The following is a 20244-nucleotide window of genomic DNA, read 5'->3' on the forward strand; positions in this document are numbered from 1 at the left end:
ACGGCTGGCGCGCTGCTGCCGGCGCACCTCGCTGATCCGATGGCAGGAACCAGGTGCTTCTCCTGGTCTCCCATGGGGCGCAGGGCCCAAGGACTTGGGCCATCCTCCACTGCACTCCCTGGCCACAGCAGAGAGCTGGCCTGGAAGAGGGGCAAATGGGACAGAATCCGGTGCCCCGGCCGGGACTAGAACCCGGTGTGCCGGCGCCGCAAGGTGGAGGATTAGCCTATTGAGCCACGGCGCCGGCCGCACATTACCTTTTAATGCCGTTTTTGCCACAAGCTAGTATATACAACAAATGTTTAATGAATTTAACAATAGTGTACTGTCAGAGCTGTTGTGAGGAACCCTGGTGCTCTAAACATTCTTGTCAGTGTCATTGTGTTCATTCCTTAGCTGAGTACTTTTCTGAGTGGAGTTGCTGTTTCACAGAGTTTCATGTATTATTTCTCATACGGTTAATATCATTAAGCGTTGCTAAACTTCTGGCACTTGGGAGAAGTTTCATTTTCTTTTGACGTTTACTATTTGTAAAGAGTAACTCAAATGTCATCCTGTTATCATTTCCCTACATAGAATCTACCTTTGTCCTTTCTGGATGCATTCAGACTTTTTCTCTATTTTTGTTTGTCAGCAGTCTGACTTCAGGGTCTCTAGATCACGATTCTGCTTGTGTTTACCCTGCTGGTGACTTGTAGTACCTTTGAATCTGAGCTCCGTTGTTCTTTTTGAAATTTGCCAGAGCTCAGGCTGGGTCTCCCATGTTGGTGACAGGCATCCAAGTACTCGGGCCATCAGCTGCTACCTCCCAGGGTGTGCATCAGCTGGGAGCTGGATTAGAAGTGTAGTAGCCAGAACTTGAACCAGGCTGCTCCTAACACCTGTCCTCCACCTTCGTCCTTTGCATGTGGTTAGTTTTCACATGGTGTTTGTTGGAAAAGGTTCTCTTTTTCCACTGAGTGTCTTGGAAGTCTTAACAGAAATGGATCATGAAGTGTGAAGCTTTGTTGCTGACTGACATTTCTTTTCCATTGACTGGCGTGGTTGGTATCTTTGTAGTTGGTTTTGTATAGGAAATGTGAATGCTTCAACCTTCTTTGCGAGGTTGTTTGGGCTCTCCTGGGTCTCTTGCCTTTTATAGGAATGCTGTGATCAGCCTGCTTGTTTCTGCAAAATAGGTATCTGGGATTTTAATAGAGATGACATTAATGTGAGGAGCATTGCTCTTTTAGTTTTCCAATTCATGAACGTTGATGGCATTCTGTTGATTTAGCTCTTCCATAAATTTTTTTAAGGATGTTTTCTATTTTTGGTTGTCGATGTCTTGTAACTTCTTGTTAAACTTATTCCTGTTCTTTTGATGCTGTTGATGGAGTTATTTTCTTAATTTCACTCTTGTATTTATTGTCATTTTACAGAAATATCATTGATTTTTGCAGAATGATCTTGTTTCTTGGAATTGTGCTGAACTCATTTTTTAGTCTCAGTAGATTTTTCTGGATTCCTTAGAATTTTTGTAGATTATGTCATCTCAGCTAAAGAGATTTTTTCCTTCCTATTTTTCCTTACATTAAATGCTTGATATATATGTTGAGAAACTTGAGCCAGCCTTACATTACAAAACTTAAGTTTTTATCTTACAGTTTGTGAAAATGATATCTTTAAATCTTTAAGATTTGTTTGATTAATTTGAAAGGCATAAGTGACAGCAAGAGGGAGTGACAAAGAGCGAAAAATCTTCCATCTTCTGGTTCGCTCCCTAAATGGCTGCAACTGCTAGGGCTGGGCCAGCTCTATCCCTGTCTCCCATGTGGGTGGCAGAGCTCCAAGTCCTTGGGGTGTTTTCCAGGGCTGTTTTCTGCTGCTTTCCCAGGTGCACAATCAGAGCTGGATCAGAAGTGGAGCATCTGAAACATGAACCAGTGCTCCAGTGTGGGTGCTGACATTGCAAGCTGTGGCTTAACCTGCTTTGCTGTAACGCCCATCCCCTGTTTTAAATATTCATAGTCCTTAAGGAAAAAGTCATCTTTGATTCTTCCCTCCTTCCCTCCCTCCTTCCCTCCTTCCCTCCCTTCTCTTCTTTCCTTCCAAGGCAGAGTTTGAGAGAGAAAATGATAGAGAGAAAGATATCTTCCATCTGATGGTTCACTCCCCAAGTGCCCACAACAGCTGTGGATGGACCAGGTGGAAGCCTGGAACCTAGAATTCCAGCTGAGTCTCCCACATTGGTGGCAGGGGTCCTTGCACTTGGGCCCTCTTCCATTGCTTTCCCAGCTGCATTATCAGGGATCTGGGTCAGAAGTGCAACAGCTGAGACATGAGCCAGTGCCTCTCTGGGATGCTGGCCCCTCAAGCAGCAGCTTAACCTGCTGTGCCTTAACAATAGCTCCAACAGTGCCTTTCTCTTTAAGGTCGATTGATCTCTGAAGTTTATAGTCCATGTTGTCAGTAAATTTATTGCTGAAAAATGATGCAAAGGGATCTTAGTAAAATGTGGGGGGGATTTGAACATAAAAAAGGGTGTTTGTCTACTTCTAAACCGTCTTCCTGGTTTCACTCATGTTTCCTGAGGTTACTGTTTAAAGGAAAGAAGAAATACTTTGGCTGGTATTGTGGCTTAGGTGGGTTAAATTGCTGCCTATGATGCTGGCATCGCATCTGGGCAGCAGTTTGTGTCCCAGCGAATCTACTTCCAGTCCAGCTCCCTGCTAATGGCTGGAAAAGCAGCACCCACGTGGGAGACCCAGATGAAGCTCCTGGGTCCTGGCTTCTGTCTAGCCCAGCCCTGGTACTGGCTATTTGGGTGGTGAACCAGCAGAGGGAAGATTGGTCCATCTCTCTCTCTCTGCCATTCCTACCCCCATAGCTCTGTCTTTCGAATAAACCAAATTACCTTTAAGAAAGGAAGAAGAATTAAGAGTTTGTTATTAAGTTCTCTAATTGGGAGCATTTGTAAACACAGTTATGGGACTTAGTTCGTGTTATTTAGATGTTTCTGTCATATTTCACAAACATTTGCTATTGAAAATACATTAATTTCATTGTTTTAGTAAACTTGTTTTATGTGTAATTTCTCTCAGTACTCATTTGAAATTTTTTTCTTTTTTTTTTTTTTTTCTCTTGCTAGATATAACCCGGAAAAGTCCCAGAACACCTCTTTCTGATCTCCAGGGCATGAATGCTCTGAATGAACAAAACCAGCAGTGAGTGTGTTTTCTTTATGTTGACAGGAATGTAAAAGAAGTGCCTCACTTTCCTATTACTTGTGTGCCTTTAAAAGTTTGAAGAAAGTCAGGCTTGGTTTGTTTTCCATTTCTTAAAGCTTCTCTAAATGATATAGCAACAAGTGAATAGGTTAGAATTAGCAAAACGTGTCTAGGGTTGCTTTGGATAAAATGACTATAGAACGTAGGAGCTTCATCTGGCTTACATTCTGAGATCTTGGATTTTACATGTTTTGCAAAATTTAAGGTTTATTCTGCTCTTCTTTGGAACAATCATATTGATAAGTAATAATTGAATAATTTGACTACATAAAAGTTCAATTTACATAATACCTTTTTCTTGGTGAGTGTCATTACCAAAGCTTTTAAAATTTTGTAGTATAAAGCTGATCTTCTGTATATTAAGATAATCGAAAATGAATCTTGATGTGAATGGAAGGGGAGAGGGAGTGGGAAAGGGGAGGGTTGTGGGTGGGAGGGACGGTATGGGGGGGAAGCCATTGTAACCCATGAGTCGTACTTTGGAAATTTATATTCATTAAATAAAAGATAAAAAAAAAAATTTTGTAGTATAGTTTGGAAGCAAGTAAAATTTTCAGAATTAACAAATGAAGATTTGCTTTTACACATATCATTTCATAAATACTGTAATTATATGAGCAAAATAAATTTCAATTTCTGGAGTCTGCCTTACAGACCTTTTAGCAGAACTGAGCCTCTTAGTGTCCTAGATGTCCAGATGGTCTGTAGTTAGAATAGAATTATAATTGTATGGATCTTTTTTCCAGTTGAGTGTGTCTCCGTTTCTTTTCTGTGTTGTCACTTGTTTGCTCACTACCTTTGGTATGACTCTTGCTTATTAAGAAGTGTGGTTTCACTCAATCCATATGTAGGAGCTGCCAAATCCCACGTAGCCGGGCCCCAACACGTTCATTTCCAGTGTCGATGTACTGGACTGTTTGCCATCTTCAGTGTATGCCCTTTGTTTTCTTACCAGTGATTCCTAGCTAATGATGAAATCTGCTTTCATATTTGCATGTTAAGTTTTACAAAGCAAGACAACAGGAGTTGTGAATCTTGACAGTGTAGCTTTACCCTCTCCTTGTTGGCCCCATTGTCACCCTGGTTGGGGATCTGTAACTTAAGAAACCCATTTTCTTTTATTTTTCAAGTTTTTTATATTTATTTATTTATTTATTTATTTTTTGACAGGCAGAGTGGACAGTGAGAGAGAGAGACAGAGAGAAAGGTCTTCCTTTTGCCGTTGGTTCACCCTCCAATGCCGCCGCGGCCGGCATGCTGTGGCTGGTGCACTGCGCTGATCCGATGGCAGGAGCCAGGTGCTTCTCCTGGTCTCCCATGGGGTGCAGGGCCCAGGACCTGGGCCATCCTCCACTGCACTCCCGGGCCACAGCAGAGAGCTTGCCTGGAAGAGGGGCAACCGGGACAGAATCCGGCGCCCCGACCGGGACTAGAACCCGGTGTGCCGGCGCCGCTAGGCGGAGGATTAGCCCAGTGAGCCACGGCGCCGGCCCCGAAACCCATTTTCTTAATTTGAAAAATGACGACTCTATGCCATGCCCCATTTCCCAAAGCAGTTTACTTGTGATAAGTCTCCTGACTCCTAGTTCACCTGTTTATCTTTGTCTTTTCAGTTTTAGATACCTAAAATGGCCTTTTTTGTGTTTTTTTTTTTTTTTTTACTACCTTGGTTAGCTGTTGCAAGCACCACTTATCACATACAAAGCATAAAAGCGTAAAAGCATAACCAATCTAAACACTCAAGGCTAAGGATGTAATATGAATGCTGCGTTCTCAGGGTTCCTGTCACAGTCACGAAAAAGTTACAGTCCAGAGTCCAAAGTCTCCGTTACTACTCGCAGAGGTGAATCTCAGAACAGTCACTTACAGGCAGGAGTCTTGGATTGACTGGCACTCAGGGCAGTAAGCTCGAAGTTCCAAGGTGAAAAGCAAGGTGAAGGGTCAGAGAGGTCACCTGCTGAGAGGTCCGGTCCGGCTCCGATGTCAGTTCCAGCAGCGGCTGGGACGTCCAGGCGAGGTGGGCTCCAGCAGAGTGGTGAGCAGAGCTTCAGTCAGTGGAGACTGAGGCAGAGTTTCACTGGCCCTGAGCCATGATCCCCGAGGGAGGAAGAGCAGTTGTGAGGCTTGCCTTTTTGTCCCCTCTCTGGGGTAGGTGGGCGATGAAGATGACCTGGTGTGTCACCAATCACAAACTCACCTTTTAGGGTGTCACCAACCAGATGTTGGTGTCTGGGTGTGACCAGTCGTGGTGCAGTAGTGTGGGTGAAGTAATGCAGTCGCTAGCTGGTTGGCTTCTTCTTATGATGTAATGTCCCGCTAGTCCTTATCAGGCCTCACCACCTATGTCTGTTCTGACGGATGGTCTGGGCAGTTCCTGGTGCTTAGTTTAAGTGACTGCATTTTGGTTTTGCTTTTTCTCTTTCTTTTTGTGTTAGCAATGCTCTGTAACTCTTTTGGCACTCCTGTCAGCTGGATTTAGGCCCTCATGGAATGATAAACTGAATCTGACAAGATCTATATTTAAGCTCATTTATGAGGAACCATTTTACAGAGAATTTTATCACAGCATCTTAATCTTTTCGTTCATGTACAATGCAGAGATATATGACACTGATGTAATGTTATCAGGAAAAGCCTGGCCAGTAATCTTTTTTTTTTGGGGGGGGGGGCAGGCAGCATTAGAGAGAGAGAGAGAAAGAGAGAAAGGTGTTCCTTCCATTGGTTCACCCCCCGAATGGCCGCTATGGCTGGTGCTGCGCTGATCCAAAGCCAGGAGCCAGGTGCTTCTCCTGGTCTCCCATGGGGTGCAGGGCCCAAGCACTTGGGCCATCCTCCACTGCACTCCTGGGCCACAGCAGAGAGCTGGGCTGGAAGAGGAGCAGCCGGGACTAGAACCCACGGTGCCGGTGCCACAGGCGGAGTATTAGCCAAGTGAGCCACAGCGCTGTCCCTGGCCAGTAATCCTAACAAGTTCCATAGGGCTATTTTTTTTTTTTTGGATTGGTGCATATATTTTGTGTATTATTATAGAAAATTTGTAGGAAGGGGTGAGCTCAGAATAATAGATTTTTATAAAATCCAGTCGGATGCTGTGTACTGAGTGGAGCATTTTGGTTCTTCTTGTGGGGTTCTCCTCCTCGGTGACTCTGAGTCCAAGCAGTCTCAGGAGACTGGCTTCCTCACTGGCTCTGTCAGCATGTTCTTAAAGTGTGAAGAGGACTGTCTTGACTTTCCAGAGCTATCAGCTGCATATTACTGGCATGTAGGGAAACACTTCCAGTAAATGCACAGGTTACCTTTGTTATTATGTATATCGTGACTTCCTTACCAGTTTATAAGCGAGCTTGCAGTAAGTACCCAGTGAGAAAGGTGCTGAAGCTAGTCATTTAGCGCCATCACATTCACTAATTCTTATGAAATGATAAAGGATTCTTTTTTTAAATAAAAAAAGTCTCCTCAGCTGGTAGGATTAATGAAATAAATGAAAGTTTTATAAATTCTTGATACTTACCCTAAGAAGTTGTGAGTTAGATGTCCCATTTAGTGGGAATCTATGACTAAGATTTGACGTAGTCTTTGTAAAAAGATCATGTAAATCTAAAACTTTGTAGCCAGTTTAGTATTCCTCCCAAGAGTAAGAACTTTGACTGAAATTGAGAGAGCAGTCAACTTTTGGTAAGAGGTTATAAACTGGCACACTGTATGTATGTCTCTGTATGCTCTTTGAGGAGGTACAGGACCTGTGTGTATGTACACACTGTGAGGCAGGGATTTGGTGCACACCAGGGCTTCAGGAGAATGTCTCCGGAGCCACAGTGTGTTCATTCCAGGCAGGAGAGGCTCATGTCGGCAATAGTTGTAGTGTGGGATGTGTGAAGAATAAAGCACACCAACCTGTGAAGAAGAAATACCTCTGCGAGCTTGTAGCCTGGAAGGAGGCAGGAGTGTGTGTCTTAGGATTTGTTGTGGACAAATGCATGGTGAATCTTGAACACTGTGGCAGTATATTGAAGGTTTTTTTTTTTTTTTTTTTTTTTTTTTTGACAGGCAGAGTGGACAGTGAGAGAGAGAGACAGAGAGAAAGGTCTTCCTTTTGCCGTTGGTTCACCCTCCAATGGCCGCCGCGGCCGGCGCGCTGCGGCCGGCGCACCGCGCTGATCCGATGGCAGGAGCCAGGAGCCAGGTGCTTTTCCTGGTCTCCCATGGGGTGCAGGGCCCAAGCACCTGGGCCATCCTCCACTGCACTCCCTGGCCACAGCAGAGGGCTGGCCTGGAAGAGGGGCAACCGGGACAGAATCCGGCGCCCCGACCGGGACTAGAACCCGGTGTGCCGGCGCCGCTAGGCGGAGGATTAGCCCAGTGAGCCGCGGCGCCGGCCTATATTGAAGGTTTTAAAATTAAATGGTGTCGGGGCGGCGCTGTGGCTCACTAGGCTAATCCTCCGTCTTGCGGCGCCGGCACACTGGGTTCTAGTCCCGGTAGGGGCACCGGATTCTGTCCCGGTTGCCCCTCTTCCAGGCCAGCTCTCTGCTGTGGCCCGGGAGTGCAGTGGAGGATGGCCCAAGTCCTTGGGCCCTGCACCCCATGGGAGACCAGGAAGAAGCACCTGGCTCCTGCCTTCGGATCAGCGCAGTGTGCCGGCTGCAGTGCGGCGGCCATTGGAGGGTGAACCAATGGCAAAGGAAGACCTTTCTCTCTGTCTCTCTCTCTCACTGTCCACTCTGCCTGTCAAAAAAAAAAAAAAAAAAAAAAAATTTAAATGGTGTCATACTATCATGCTAATTTGCCAAGCAAGAATAGTATCATGAAAAATTCTAGGTTATAGCATTTTTTGGGAGTTTGTATTATATTCATTCTTCTTTCTTTCTTTATTTTTTATTATTTTACTTGAAAGAGTTACACAGAGAGAGAAGGAGAGGCAGAGAGAGAGGGAGAGGTCTTCAATCTGCTGATTCACTCTCCAGATGGCCGCAACGGTGGAAGCTGTGCTGATCCAGAGCCAGGAACCAGGAGCCAGGAACTTCCTCCAGGTCTCCCATGTGGTTGCAGGGGCCCAGGGACTTGGGCCATCTTCCACTGCTTTCCCAGGCCATAGCAGAGAGCTGGATCGGAAGTGGAGCAGCTGGGAGAGGAACTGGTGCCAAAATGGGATTCTGGCACTGTAGGCGGCGGCCCCTATATTCATTCTTTTTTTTTTTTTTTTTTTTTTTTGGACAGGCAGAGTGGACAGTGAGAGAGAGAGAGACAGAGAGAAAGGTCTTCCCTTGCCGTTGGTTCACCCTCCAATGGCCGCCACACTGCGCTGATCTGAAGGCAGGAGCCAGGTACTTATCCTGGTCTCCCATGGGGTACAGGGCCCAAGCACTTGGGCCATCCTCCACTGCACTCCCGGGCCACAGCAGAGAGCTGGCCTGGAAGAGGGGCAACCGGGACAGAATCCGGCGCCCCGACCGGGACTAGAACCCGGTGTGCCGGTGCCGCAAGGCGGAGGATTAGCCTGTTGAGCCATGGCGCTGGCCTATATTCATTCTTAATAGGCAGTCAGTGAGGACTGAGAAAGACCTCAGAAAGACAGCACGTTGTGGATCCTGAGTTCTTTTTAATGCAAGTAAAAATTCACAGCCTAAAGCATTGTTTCTGTTTAAATTCGATTTTTTCTGTTGATTGGGGCAAAGGACTGCTTAGTACCAGACATTGTATCATAGAATGCAACGAGAACAAAAGTAAAAATCTTTATGTTTTGAAGAATTATAGTGAAATAATTTGTTACTTGAGTTATTTTAGAAATGATTGTGGTTTAGATGATTTATAAATATGAGTGGATTTGAGGGTCGTCTTTTAGAACTAAAATGATATGATAGTATGTAAAACAGCTTGGAGAGATGGCCGACATTGTGGCGTAGTGAGTTCAGCTGCTGCCTTCCATGCCAGCATCCCATGTGGGCACTGTTTCAAGTCCCAGCTGCTCTACTTGGATCCAGCTTCCTGCTAATGTGCCTGGGATTGTAGCAGAAGATGGTCCAAGTACTTGGGCCTCTGCCTCCCCTTTAAAAGACCTGGAAGAAGCTCCTGGCTTCAGCCAAGCTCATCTGTGGCAGTTGCAGCCATTTGGAGAGTTAACCCCAGTGGATGGAAGATGTCTGTCCATCTCTAATTCTAAACAACCTGATGAGGTGAGCATTTGGCACCATGGTGAAGCTGCTGCCTGAGACATCTGCATCCCATGTTGGAATGCCTGGGTTCCAGCCCTGACTCCCGTTCCTGTAATGAAATGCCTGGGTTCCAGCCCTGACTCCCGTTCCTGTATTGGAATGCCTGGGTTCCAGCCCTGACTCCCGTTCCTGTATTGGAATGCCTGGGCTCCAGCCCTGACTCCTGTTCCTGCTGACGTGGACCCTGGAGGAACCAGATGATGGCTGAAGTACTGCCAGGCACTTGGGAGACCTGAACTGTAGTCCTGCCTCCTGGCTTCAGCGTGGCACACCGCTGGCTGTTGTGGGCACGTGGGGAGTCAGACAGCAAATGGAAGTTTTCTGTCTCTGACTCTCAAATAAATAAAAGACTTGATAATGAAGACACAAAAAAGCATTATGGAATTTTAAAGGTATTAACCTGAGCATTCAAAAGTTTAAGTAAGAACTGATGAATGTTTATACATTTGGTCAGCAGTTGAAGACATCACTTGGATCATCCGCATCTCCTTACCAGAGTGTCTGGGTTCAGATGCTGGCTTTGTTTCCAGTCCAGCCTCCTGCTGATGTGTACATGGAAGCAGCAGGTGATGGTTCACGTGGTTGGGGGTGCAGGGCACAGTGGGTGGGCCTGGGTGGGCTTCCTGGCTCCTGACTGGATTGGCCCAGCCTTGGCTGTAGTGGATATTTAGGGGAATGTATCAGCAGGTGAAGACTGATCTCTCTCTCTTTTCTCACTCGCTAGATTTTTAAAAACTGAAGGAAAAGTAACATTTTTAAAAGAGTTACTGATTTACTTGAAAGGCATAGTTAGAGGGAGACAGAGATCTCACATGGTTGGTCCATTCCCCAAATGGCTACAGTGACTGGAGCGGGGCTAGGCCGCAGCCAGGAGTCTAGAACACCTTGATCTCCCACAGGGGTGGCAAGGACCCCAATACTTGTACTATCTTTCACTGCTTTCCCAGGAGTGTTAACAGGGAGCTGGAGCAGAAGTTGACTAGCCAGGTTTCAAACTGGGACTCATACGGGTGCCTGTTGTGTCTGGTGGCAGCTTAACCTGCTGACCACACACTGGCCCCAGAAAAGAACTTTTAAAGATCTATTTCTTTTTCTCCCCAAAGCAGGAGCTCATAGTAGTATAAATGGGAAAATAGTTCACAGAATCCCATGTGTCCTTCAGTTTACCTTAAGTGACACCTTAGGTATTAGTAGTACATTGTCAAAAGCAGGCTTCTCAGTCTCTCCAAAAAGTACATTGCCATTAGCTGGACTACATACAGTTCTTATCACTTAAAAATTTGCATTTTTGTGTGGTTTTTTGAAACTTTTTTCCATTCATAGTGACTTCTTTTCACTGTCACCAGAGAAGTCATTCCTGCTTCCTGTTTGTGTTTCCCCTTCACTTTTCTCTGTTCTGTCCTGCTCTGTGACAGCCACTACTTTCCTTTCCATTTTTATAGTTTTCGTGAGAGTGCTACAGAAATAGAGTCATATAGTATGTAGCTTTTTAAAGATCTGTTTATTTGAAAGGCAGAGCTGCAGAGGGAGAAGGAGAGGGGTCTTCCTTCTGCTGTTTCACTCCTCCAGGTGGCTGCAGCAGCCAAGGCTGGGCCAGGCTCCATCCAGGTTTCCTACAAGTACTTGGGCCCTCTTCTGCTGCCAGGAAGCTGGATTGGAAGCAAAATGGCTGGGATTTGAACTGGCACTCCAGTATGGATGCCAGCATTGTCCACAGTAGCTTAACCTCCTGTGCCACAATGCTGGCCCTGGTATCTGACTTTCTGAGGTTAATTTTTTTTCACTAAACATAGTGCTTTGTCCATCCAGATATTGCACATTTTTTCATTTCTTTTATTTCTGAGTGATCTGCATATATATATATATATATATATATATATATATATATATTTGACAGGCAGAGTGGACAGTGAGAGAGAGAGAGACAGAGAGAAAGGTCTTCCTTTTGCCGTTGGTTCACCCTCCAATGGCTGCCGCGGCCAGTGCACCGCGCCGATCTGAAGGCAGGAGCCAGGTGCTCCTCCTGGTCTCCCATGGGGTGCAGGGCCCAAGCACTTGGGCCATCCTCCACTGCACTCCCGGGCCACAGCAGAGAGCTGGCCTGGAAGAGGGGCAACCGGGACAGAATCCGGTGCCCTGACCGGGACTAGAACCTGGTGTGCCGGCGCTGCAAGGCGGAGGATTAGCCTATTGAGCCACGGTGCCGGCTATTTGCATATTTTAAAAATTATGTTATTGTTATCTTTAAAAGCTCTTTATATATTCTGTATTCATTATTGGATATGTGCGTTTTTTTTTTTTAAGATTTATTTATTTATTGGAACAGTGAAGTGAAGTTACGGAGAGGCAGAGGCAGAGAGAGAGAGAGAGAGAGAGAGAGAGAGAAGTCTTCCATTGGCTGGTTCACTCCCCAAAAGTCCTCAATGGCCAGGACTGGTCCAGGTCAAAGGCAGGAGCCAGAAGCTTCATCCAGGTCTGTCATTTGGGTGCAGGGGCCCAAGTACTCAGGATGTCTGCTGCTGCTTTCCTAGGTTCATTAGCGGGGCACTGGATCAGAAGTGGAGCAGCTGTAGCCACAGCATTGGCCCTGGATATGTGGTTTTAAAATAGTAACCCCTGCCCCCCCCCCCCCCAGTCTGATAGTGCTCTTTGAACTTTTCTTGATGGTCTTGTTTGAAATACAAAAGTTTTCATTTTGATAGACTCTGATTACTCCCACCCCCCATTTTTTTTTTTTTTGCAAATATTTTTCTTGTTGTAGTTAAGAAATCTTTTCTGAGCCACCACACACAGATTTACCCCCTGTATTTTCTTTGAACTGTTCTCTTGTTTTTTTTTATTTATTATTTTTATTTTTTTAACTTTTATTTAATGAATATAAATTTCCAAAGTACGACTCATGGGTTACAATGGCTTCCCCCCCATACCGTCCCTCCCACCCACAACCCTCCCCTTTCCCACTCCCTCTCCCCTTCCATTCACATCAAGATTCATTTTCGATTATCTTAATATACAGAAGATCAGCTTAGTATACATTAAGTAAGGATTTCAACAGTTTGTTCCCACACAGAAACATAAAGTGAAAAATAATAGATGATTTTTTTAAAATGATGAAATCAGATCAGACCTATTGTCATGTTTAATCCCAGTGAGAGTCAAGTTGGGAATTAATAATTTCTTTTCTTTTTTTTTTTTGTTACAGAAGATCAGTTTAGTATACATTAAGTAAAGATTTCAACAGTTTGCACCCCCATAGAAACACAAAGTGAAATATACTGTTTGAGTACTCGTTATAGCATTAAGCCTCAATGTACAGCACATTAAGGACAGAGATCCTACATGAGGAGTAAGTGCACAGTGACTCCTGTTGTTGACTTTACAAATTGACACTCCTGTTTATGGCATCAGTAATCTCCCTATGCACCAGTCGTGAGTTTCCAAGGCTATGGAAGCCCCTTGAGTTCTCCGACTCTTATCTTGTTTAGACAAGGTCATAGTCAAAGTGGAGGTTCTCTCCTCCCTTCAGAGAAAGGTACCTCCTTCTTTGAAGACCTGTTCTTTCCACTGGGATCTCATTCACAGAGATCTTTTTGCCAGAGTGTCTTGGCTTTCCATGCCTGAAATACTCTCATGGGCTTTTCAGCCAGATCCGAATGCCTGTAGGGCTGATTCTGAGGCCAGAGTGCTATTTAGGACATCTGCCATTCTATGAGTCTGCTGAGTATCTCACTTCCCATGTTGGATCACTCTCCCCTTTATTTATTCTATCGGTTAGTGTTAGCAGGTACTAGACTTGTTTATGTGCTCCCTTTGACTCTTAGTCCTTTCATTATGATCAATTGTGAACTGAAATTGATCACTTGGAATAGTGAGATGGCATTGGTACGTGCCACCTTGATGGGATTGAATTGGAATCCCCTGGTATGTTTCTAACTCTACCATTTGGGGCAAGTCAGCTTGAGCATGTCCCAAATTGTACATCTCTTCCCTCTCTTATTCCCACTCTTATATTTAACAGGGATCACATTTCAGTTAATTTTCAACACTTAAGAATAACTGTGTGATAATTACAGAATTAAACCAATAGTATTAAGTAGAACAGACAAAAAAAAATACTAAGAGGGATAATGTATTAAGTTGTTCATTAACAGTCAGGGCTATGCTGATCAAGTCACCATTTCCCATAGTGTCCATTTCACTTCAGGAGGTTTCCTTTTTGGTGTTGAGTCAGTTGTCACCGATCAGGGAGAACATATGGTATTTGTCCCTTTGGGACTGGCTTACTTCACTCAGCATGATGTGTTCCAGATTCCTCCATTTTGTTGCAAATGACTGGATTTCGTTGTTTCTTACTGCGGTATAGTATTCTAAAGAGTACATATCCCATAATGTCTTTATCCAGTCTACCGTTGATGGGCATTTAGGTTGGTTCCAGGTCTTGGCTATTGTGAATTGTGCTGCAATAAACATTAGGGTGCAGACCGCTTTTTTGTTTGTCAATTTAAACTCCTTTGGGTAAATTCCAAGGAGTGGGATGGCTGGGTCGAACGGTAGGGTTATATTCAGGTTTCTGAGGAATCTCCAGACTGACTTCCATAGTGGCTTGACCAGTTTGCATTCCCACCAACAGTGGGTTAGTGTCCCTTTTTCCCCACATCCTCGCCAGCATCTGTTGTTGGTAGATTTCTGTATGTGAGCCATTCTAACCGGGGTGAGGTGAAACCTCATTGTGGTTTTGATTTGCATTTCCCTGATTGCTAGCGACCTTGAACATTTTTTCATGTGCCTGTTGGCCATTTGGATTTCCTCTTTTGAAAAATATCTATTGAGGTCCTTGGCCCATCTCTTAAGTGGGTTGTTGGTTTTGTTTTTGTGGAGTTTCTTGATCTCTTTGTAGATTCTGGTTATTAACCCTTTATCTGTTGCATAGTTTGCAAATATTTTTTCCCATTCTGTCGGTTGTCTCTTCACTCTCCTGACTGTTTCTTTTGCAGTACAGAAACTTCTCAATTTGATGCAATCCCAATAGTTGATTTTGGCTTTGACTGCCTGTGCCTCCCGGGTCTTTTCCAGAAATTCTTTGCCTGTGCCAATATCTTGAAGGGTTTCTCCAATGTTCTCTAATAACTTAATGGTGTCAGGACGTAGATTTAGGTCTTTAATCCACGTTGAGTGGATTTTTGTGTAAGGTGTAAGGTAGGGGTCTTGCTTCATGCTTCTGCACGTGGAAATCCAGTTTTCCCAGCACCATTTATTGAATAGACTGTCCTTGCTCCAGGAATTGGTTTTAGATCCTTGATCAAATATAAGTTGGCTGTAGATGTTTGGGTTGATTTCTGGTATTTCAATTCTGTTCCATTGGTCTATCCATCTGTTTCTGTACCAGTGCCATGCTGTTTTGATTACCACTGCCCTGTAGTATGTCCTGAAATCTGGTATTGTGATGCCTCCGGCTTTGTTTTTGTTGTACAAGATTGCTTTAGTTATTCGAGGTCTCTTTTGCCTCCATATGAATTTCAGCATCATTTTTTCTAGATCTGAGAAGAATGTCTTTGGTATCTTGATTGGGATTGCATTGAATCTATAAATTGCTTTTGGGAGAATGGACATTTTGATGATGTTGATTCTTCCAATCCATGAGCATGGAAGATTTTTCCATTTTTTGGTATCCTCTTCTATTTCTTTCTTTAAGGTTTTGTAATTCTCATCGTAGAGATCTTTAACGTCCTTGGTTAAGTTTATTCCAAGGTATTTGATTGTTTTTGTAGCTATTGTGAATGGGATTGATCTTAGCAGTTCTTTCTCAGCCGCGGCATTGCTTGTGTATACAAAGGCTGTTGATTTTTGTGCATTGATTTTATATCCTGCCACTTTGCCAAACTCCTCTATGAGTTCCAATAGTCTCTTAGTAGAGTTCTTTGGATCCTCTAAGTACAGAATCATATCGTCTGCAAAGAGGGATAGTTTGACTTCTTCCTTCTCAATTTGTATTCCTTTGATTTCTTTTTCTTGTCTGATGGCTCTGGCTAAAACTTCCAGAACTATGTTAAATAGCAGTGGTGAGAGTGGGCATCCCTGCCTGGTGCCAGATCTCAGTGGAAATGCTTCCAACTTTTCCCCATTCAATAGGATGCTGGCTGTGGGTTTTTTATAAATTGCTTTGATTATATTGAGGAATGTTCCTTCTATGCCCAATTTGCTTAGAGTTTTCATCATGAAAGGGTGTTGAATTTTATCAAATGCTTTCTCTGCATCAATTGAGATAATGATATGGTTTTTCTTTTGCAGTCTGTTAATGTGGTGAATCACATTGATTGATTTGCGAATGTTGAACCATCCCTGCATACCAGGGATGAATCCCACTTGGTCTGGGTGGATGATTTTCCTGATGTGTTGTTGTACTCTATTGGCCAGAATTTTATTGAGGATTTTTGCATCTATGTTCATCAGGGATATTGGTCTGTAATTTTCTTTCAGTGCTGCATCTTTCTCTGGCTTAGGGATTAAGGTGATGCTGGCTTCATAGAAAGAATTTGGGAGGATTCCCTCTTCTTCGATTGTTCTGAATAGTTTGAGAAGAAATGGGATTAGTTCTTCTTTAAATGTCTGGTAGAATTCAGCAGTGAATCCATCTGGTCCTGGGCTTTTCTTTGTTGGGAGGGCCTTAATTACTGTTTCAATTTCTGTTTCAGTTATGGGTCTATTTAGGTTTTCTATGTCTTCATGGTTCAATTTTGGTAGATTGCATGTGTCCAGGAATCTATCCATTTCTGATAGGTTTTCCTGTTTGCTGGCATACAGGTCCTTGTAGTAATTTCTGATGATTCTTTTTATTTCTGTGGTGTCTGTTGTTACGTTTCCTTTTTCATCTCTGATTTTATTGATTTGGGTCTTTTCTCTTCTTTTTTTTAGTTAGTTGGGCCAATGGTGTGTCAATTTTGTTTATTTTTTCAAAAAACCAGCTTCTCGCTTGGCTGATTTTTTGTAGTGTTTTTTTTGGATTCAATCCTGTTAATTTCTTCTCTGGTTTTAATTATTTCTCTTCTCCTACTAGATTTGGGTTTGGTTTGCTGCAGTTTTTCTAGGTCCTTGAGATGCGCTGAAAGCTCATTTATTTGGTACCTTTCCAATTTCTTGATATAGGCACCTATTGCTATAAATTTGCCTCTCAATACTGCTTTTGCTGTATCCCATAAGTTTTGATATGTTGTGTTGTTGTCTTCATTTACTTCCAGAAAGTTTTTGATTTCTCTTTTGATTTCTTGAAATGACCCAGTGTTCGTTCAGGAGCATGTTGTTCAGTCTCCATGTGTTTGCATACTTTCTGGGGTTTCCTGAGTTGCTAATTTCCAGCTTCATTCCGCTGTGGTCTGAGAAGCTGCATGGTATGATTCTAATTCTTTTAAATTTGCTGAGACTTGCTTTATGGCCTAGTATGTGATCAATCCTAGAGAAGGTTCCATGCACTGCTGAGAAGAATGTGAAGTCTGTAGATGTAAGGTCGAAAGTTCTGTAGATATCTGTTAGATCCATTTGGGCAATAGTGTCAATTAAATCTGCTGTTTCCTTGTTGATCTTCTGTCCGGATGATCTGTCTATTTCTGAGAGTGGGGTATTGAAGTCCCCCAGTACTATTGTATTGAGATCTAAGTCTCCTTTTAAGTCCCTTAACATATCTTTTAAATAGACCAGTGCCCTGTAATTAGTTGCATATACATTTATAATAGTTACATCTTCCTGTTGAATTGAACCCTTAATCATTATATAGTGTCCCTCTTTGTCTCTCTTAACAGTTTTTGTATTAAAGTTTATTTTGTCTGATATTAATATGGCTACACCTGCTTTTCTTTGGTTTTTGTTGGCATGGAATATCTTTTTCCAACCTTTCACTTTCAGTCTGCATGCCTCTTTGTTAGAGAGATGTATTTCTTGTAGGCAACAAATAGTTGGGTTGTGTTCTTTGAGCCAGTCTGCCAAACGGTGTCTTTTAACTGAAGAATTCAGACCATTAATGTTCAATGTGACTATTGATACGTAGTGACTTTGCCCTGCCATTTTCCCGGAAATATTTTCTAGTATATGCTTTGAGCTTCCCATGCTCTTTTACTGGTAGGTGTTCTTCCTTTCCCTTCTTTCATATTGATGGCTGTGTTTCTGTGTTTCTGAGTGTAGCACATCTTTAAGTATCTTTTGCAGGGCCGGGCGAGTGGCCACAAAGTCTTTCAATTTCTGTTTGCTATGAAAGGTCTTTATTTCACCTTCATTCACAAATGAGAGCTTGGCAGGATATAATATTCTGGGCTGGCAATTTTTCTCTGTTAGCACTTGTGCTATGTCTCGCCATTCCCTCCTAGCCTGTAGTGTTTCTGATGAGAAGTCTGCTGTGAGTCTGATTGGAGATCCTCTGAGAGTAATCTGACGTTTCTCTCTTGCACATTTTAGGATCTTTTCTTTATGTTTCACTGTGGTAAGTTTAATTACCACGTGTCGTGGTGAGGATCTCTTTTGGTCATGTTTATTGGGGGTTCTATGAGCTTCCTGTACTTGGATGTCTCTGTCCTTCTCCAAACCTGGAAAGTTCTCTGCTAGTATCTCACTAAAAAGGCCTTCTATCCTTTCTCTCTCTCCATGCCTTCAGGAACTCCTAGAACTCGAATGTTGGTTTTTTTAATAGTATCCTGTAGATTCCCAACAATATTTTTTAGATTTCTAATTTCCTCTTCTTTTCTTTGGTTTGACTGTATGTTTTCCTGTGCTCTGTCTTCTAAGTCCGATATTCTCTCTTCTGCTTCACCCATTCTGTTTTTAAGGCTCTCTAATGTGTTTGTCATTTGAACTATTGAGCTCTTCATTTCATTTTGATTTCTCTTCACTATCACACTTTCCTGTTCTACTAGTTTCTGAGTTTCATTTTGATTCTTCCTTAAAATTTCATTTTCACGGGAGAGATTTTCAATCTTGTCCAATAAGGATTTCTGTAGTTCAAGGATTTGCTTTTGAAAACTTCTAAATGTTCTTATCATAAATTTTTTGAAATCCGTATCTTGCATTTCTTCTATCTCATCATCTTCATAATCTTGGTTTGGGGTGTTTTGTTTATCTGGAGGCATCATAGTGTCATCGTTGATCTTGTTCCCTCGATTTCTGTGTTTGTTACTTGGCATAGTTAATTCTTCTTTCGTCCCTGTGCTTTTTTTTCATTTTTTATTTTTTTTTATTTTATACTATGTCCGTGTTAAGTGGACTGCCTACTGTTGGAGGAGCCTTGGAGGCTTGAGATGGGTGCGGCCTGAGAGCTCTGCTTGGTTCTTCCTGGTTAAGGGTGTGCAAAGGTGACACCCTCAGGTTATGTGTGGTAAATCTCTCTCTTTTATTTATTTATTTATTTATTTTGTTTATTCAGGGGGTAAGTAACACCACACGGCATGGCTGTGCAGAATTGATGGTATTTAGCTTCCAGTCTCTGGCTTCTACCCACAGAGTCTGTTTAGGCTCCTCTGGACTCCCACTGGGTTGCCTAGGCTACTGAATTGTAGTGACTCAGTTCCTTAGCTCTCCCCCGTTGATATGTAAATCCAGAGAGGGGCCTGCACTTTGTCTCTTGTGAATTCTTCAAGCCTTGCAGCCTTGCAACCTTTGCAAGGTTAGGGGAAAGAGAAACCCCCAAGCTTTTTTCCTTCTTTCCGGTAGTGAGTTTGCTGCACTTTCCGGCCCCCCTCTAGATTCTGACCCCCGTTTCCTCACCAATGTCTCGGGTTATTGAGCTCACCTCCCCTTCCAGCACCGATGTGTGGACTCGGAGCCCTGGACGTCGCAAGTCTCCCCACTGTTGTCTGTGTGGCATGCACTCCCCTTCGAGCACTGGCGCGCAGACCCTGCGGCTTCCGTGGCTAGGTCCCACGGCTCCTGAACTGTTCTCTTGTTATGGCTGTTAGATTGTTATGTCTGATTCACTTTGAGTTGATGGTGTATGTGAGCTGGAGCTCCAGCCTCATTCTGCCTGTGGCTGTCCAGCTGTCCCAGCACCATTTGTTGAAAAGATTGTTCCTTCCCTGGTGGCGTGTCCTGGCACTTTTGCAGGAGCACAGTTGACCATAAATTGAAATGTTCATTTCTGGACTCTGAATTCTATTTTATTGATCTATGTGTCTTTCCTCATGTCAGTACTGTGTTATTCTAATTACAGAAACTTTGTGGTAAGTCAAGAAATTCAAACTGCCGTTCTTGCAGCTTTTTTCTTTTTCAAAATCATGTTATCTGTTGTGGGCTATTTGCATGTCTGGGTGTATTGTAGGGTCAGCTTGTGAGATTGTGCAGTGGAGGCAGCTGTGGTTTTGGTAGGCTTTGTGAGGAGTCTGTGGATCAGCTAAAGGGGCATTGCCATTTTAACAATGATGTGTCAGGGGTGGCACTGTGGCGCAGTGGGTTGAAGCCCTGGCCTGAAGTGCTGGCATCCGTATAGGCGCCAGTCCTAGTCCCGGCTGCTCCTCTTCAGATCCAGCTCTCTGCTATAGCCTGAGAAAGCAGTAGAAGGTGGCCCAACTCCTTGGGCCCCTGCACCTGCGTGGGAGACTTGGAAGAAGCTCCTGACTTCGGATCGGCACAGCTTCTGCCGTTGTGGCCATCTGGAGAGCGAACCAGCAGATGAAGACCTCTCTCTGTGTCTCTACCTCTCTCTGCAGCTCTCTTTCAAATAAATAAAATAAATCTTTAAAAAAACAACAACAACAATGTGTCTTCCTGTTGTCAACATGAACTGCTTTGCC

General features: G+C 43.6%; 1 protein-coding gene and 1 long non-coding RNA gene across 21 annotated transcripts in view; both read left to right on the forward strand.

Annotated features, from left to right (window-relative positions):
• Window positions 1–20244, forward strand: part of MYO9A (myosin IXA) — a 278436-nt gene that overhangs the window by 140044 nt on the left and 118148 nt on the right. For all 20 annotated transcript variants that reach the window (XM_070054736.1, XM_070054737.1, XM_070054738.1 and 17 more), the window contains one exon: window positions 3128–3203. In XM_070054736.1, coding sequence (XP_069910837.1) covers window positions 3128–3203 — 76 coding nt within the window. The remainder of the gene's footprint in view (window positions 1–3127; window positions 3204–20244) is intronic.
• LOC138844767 (uncharacterized) lies at window positions 3214–12113 on the forward strand. The gene is made up of 2 exons (XR_011381119.1): window positions 3214–7279; window positions 7655–12113. It is a non-coding gene; the product is annotated as an uncharacterized lncRNA (long non-coding RNA).

Source organism: Oryctolagus cuniculus, chromosome 12 (genome assembly GCF_964237555.1).
Source record: "Oryctolagus cuniculus chromosome 12, mOryCun1.1, whole genome shotgun sequence".
Lineage (NCBI taxonomy): Eukaryota > Metazoa > Chordata > Mammalia > Lagomorpha > Leporidae > Oryctolagus > Oryctolagus cuniculus.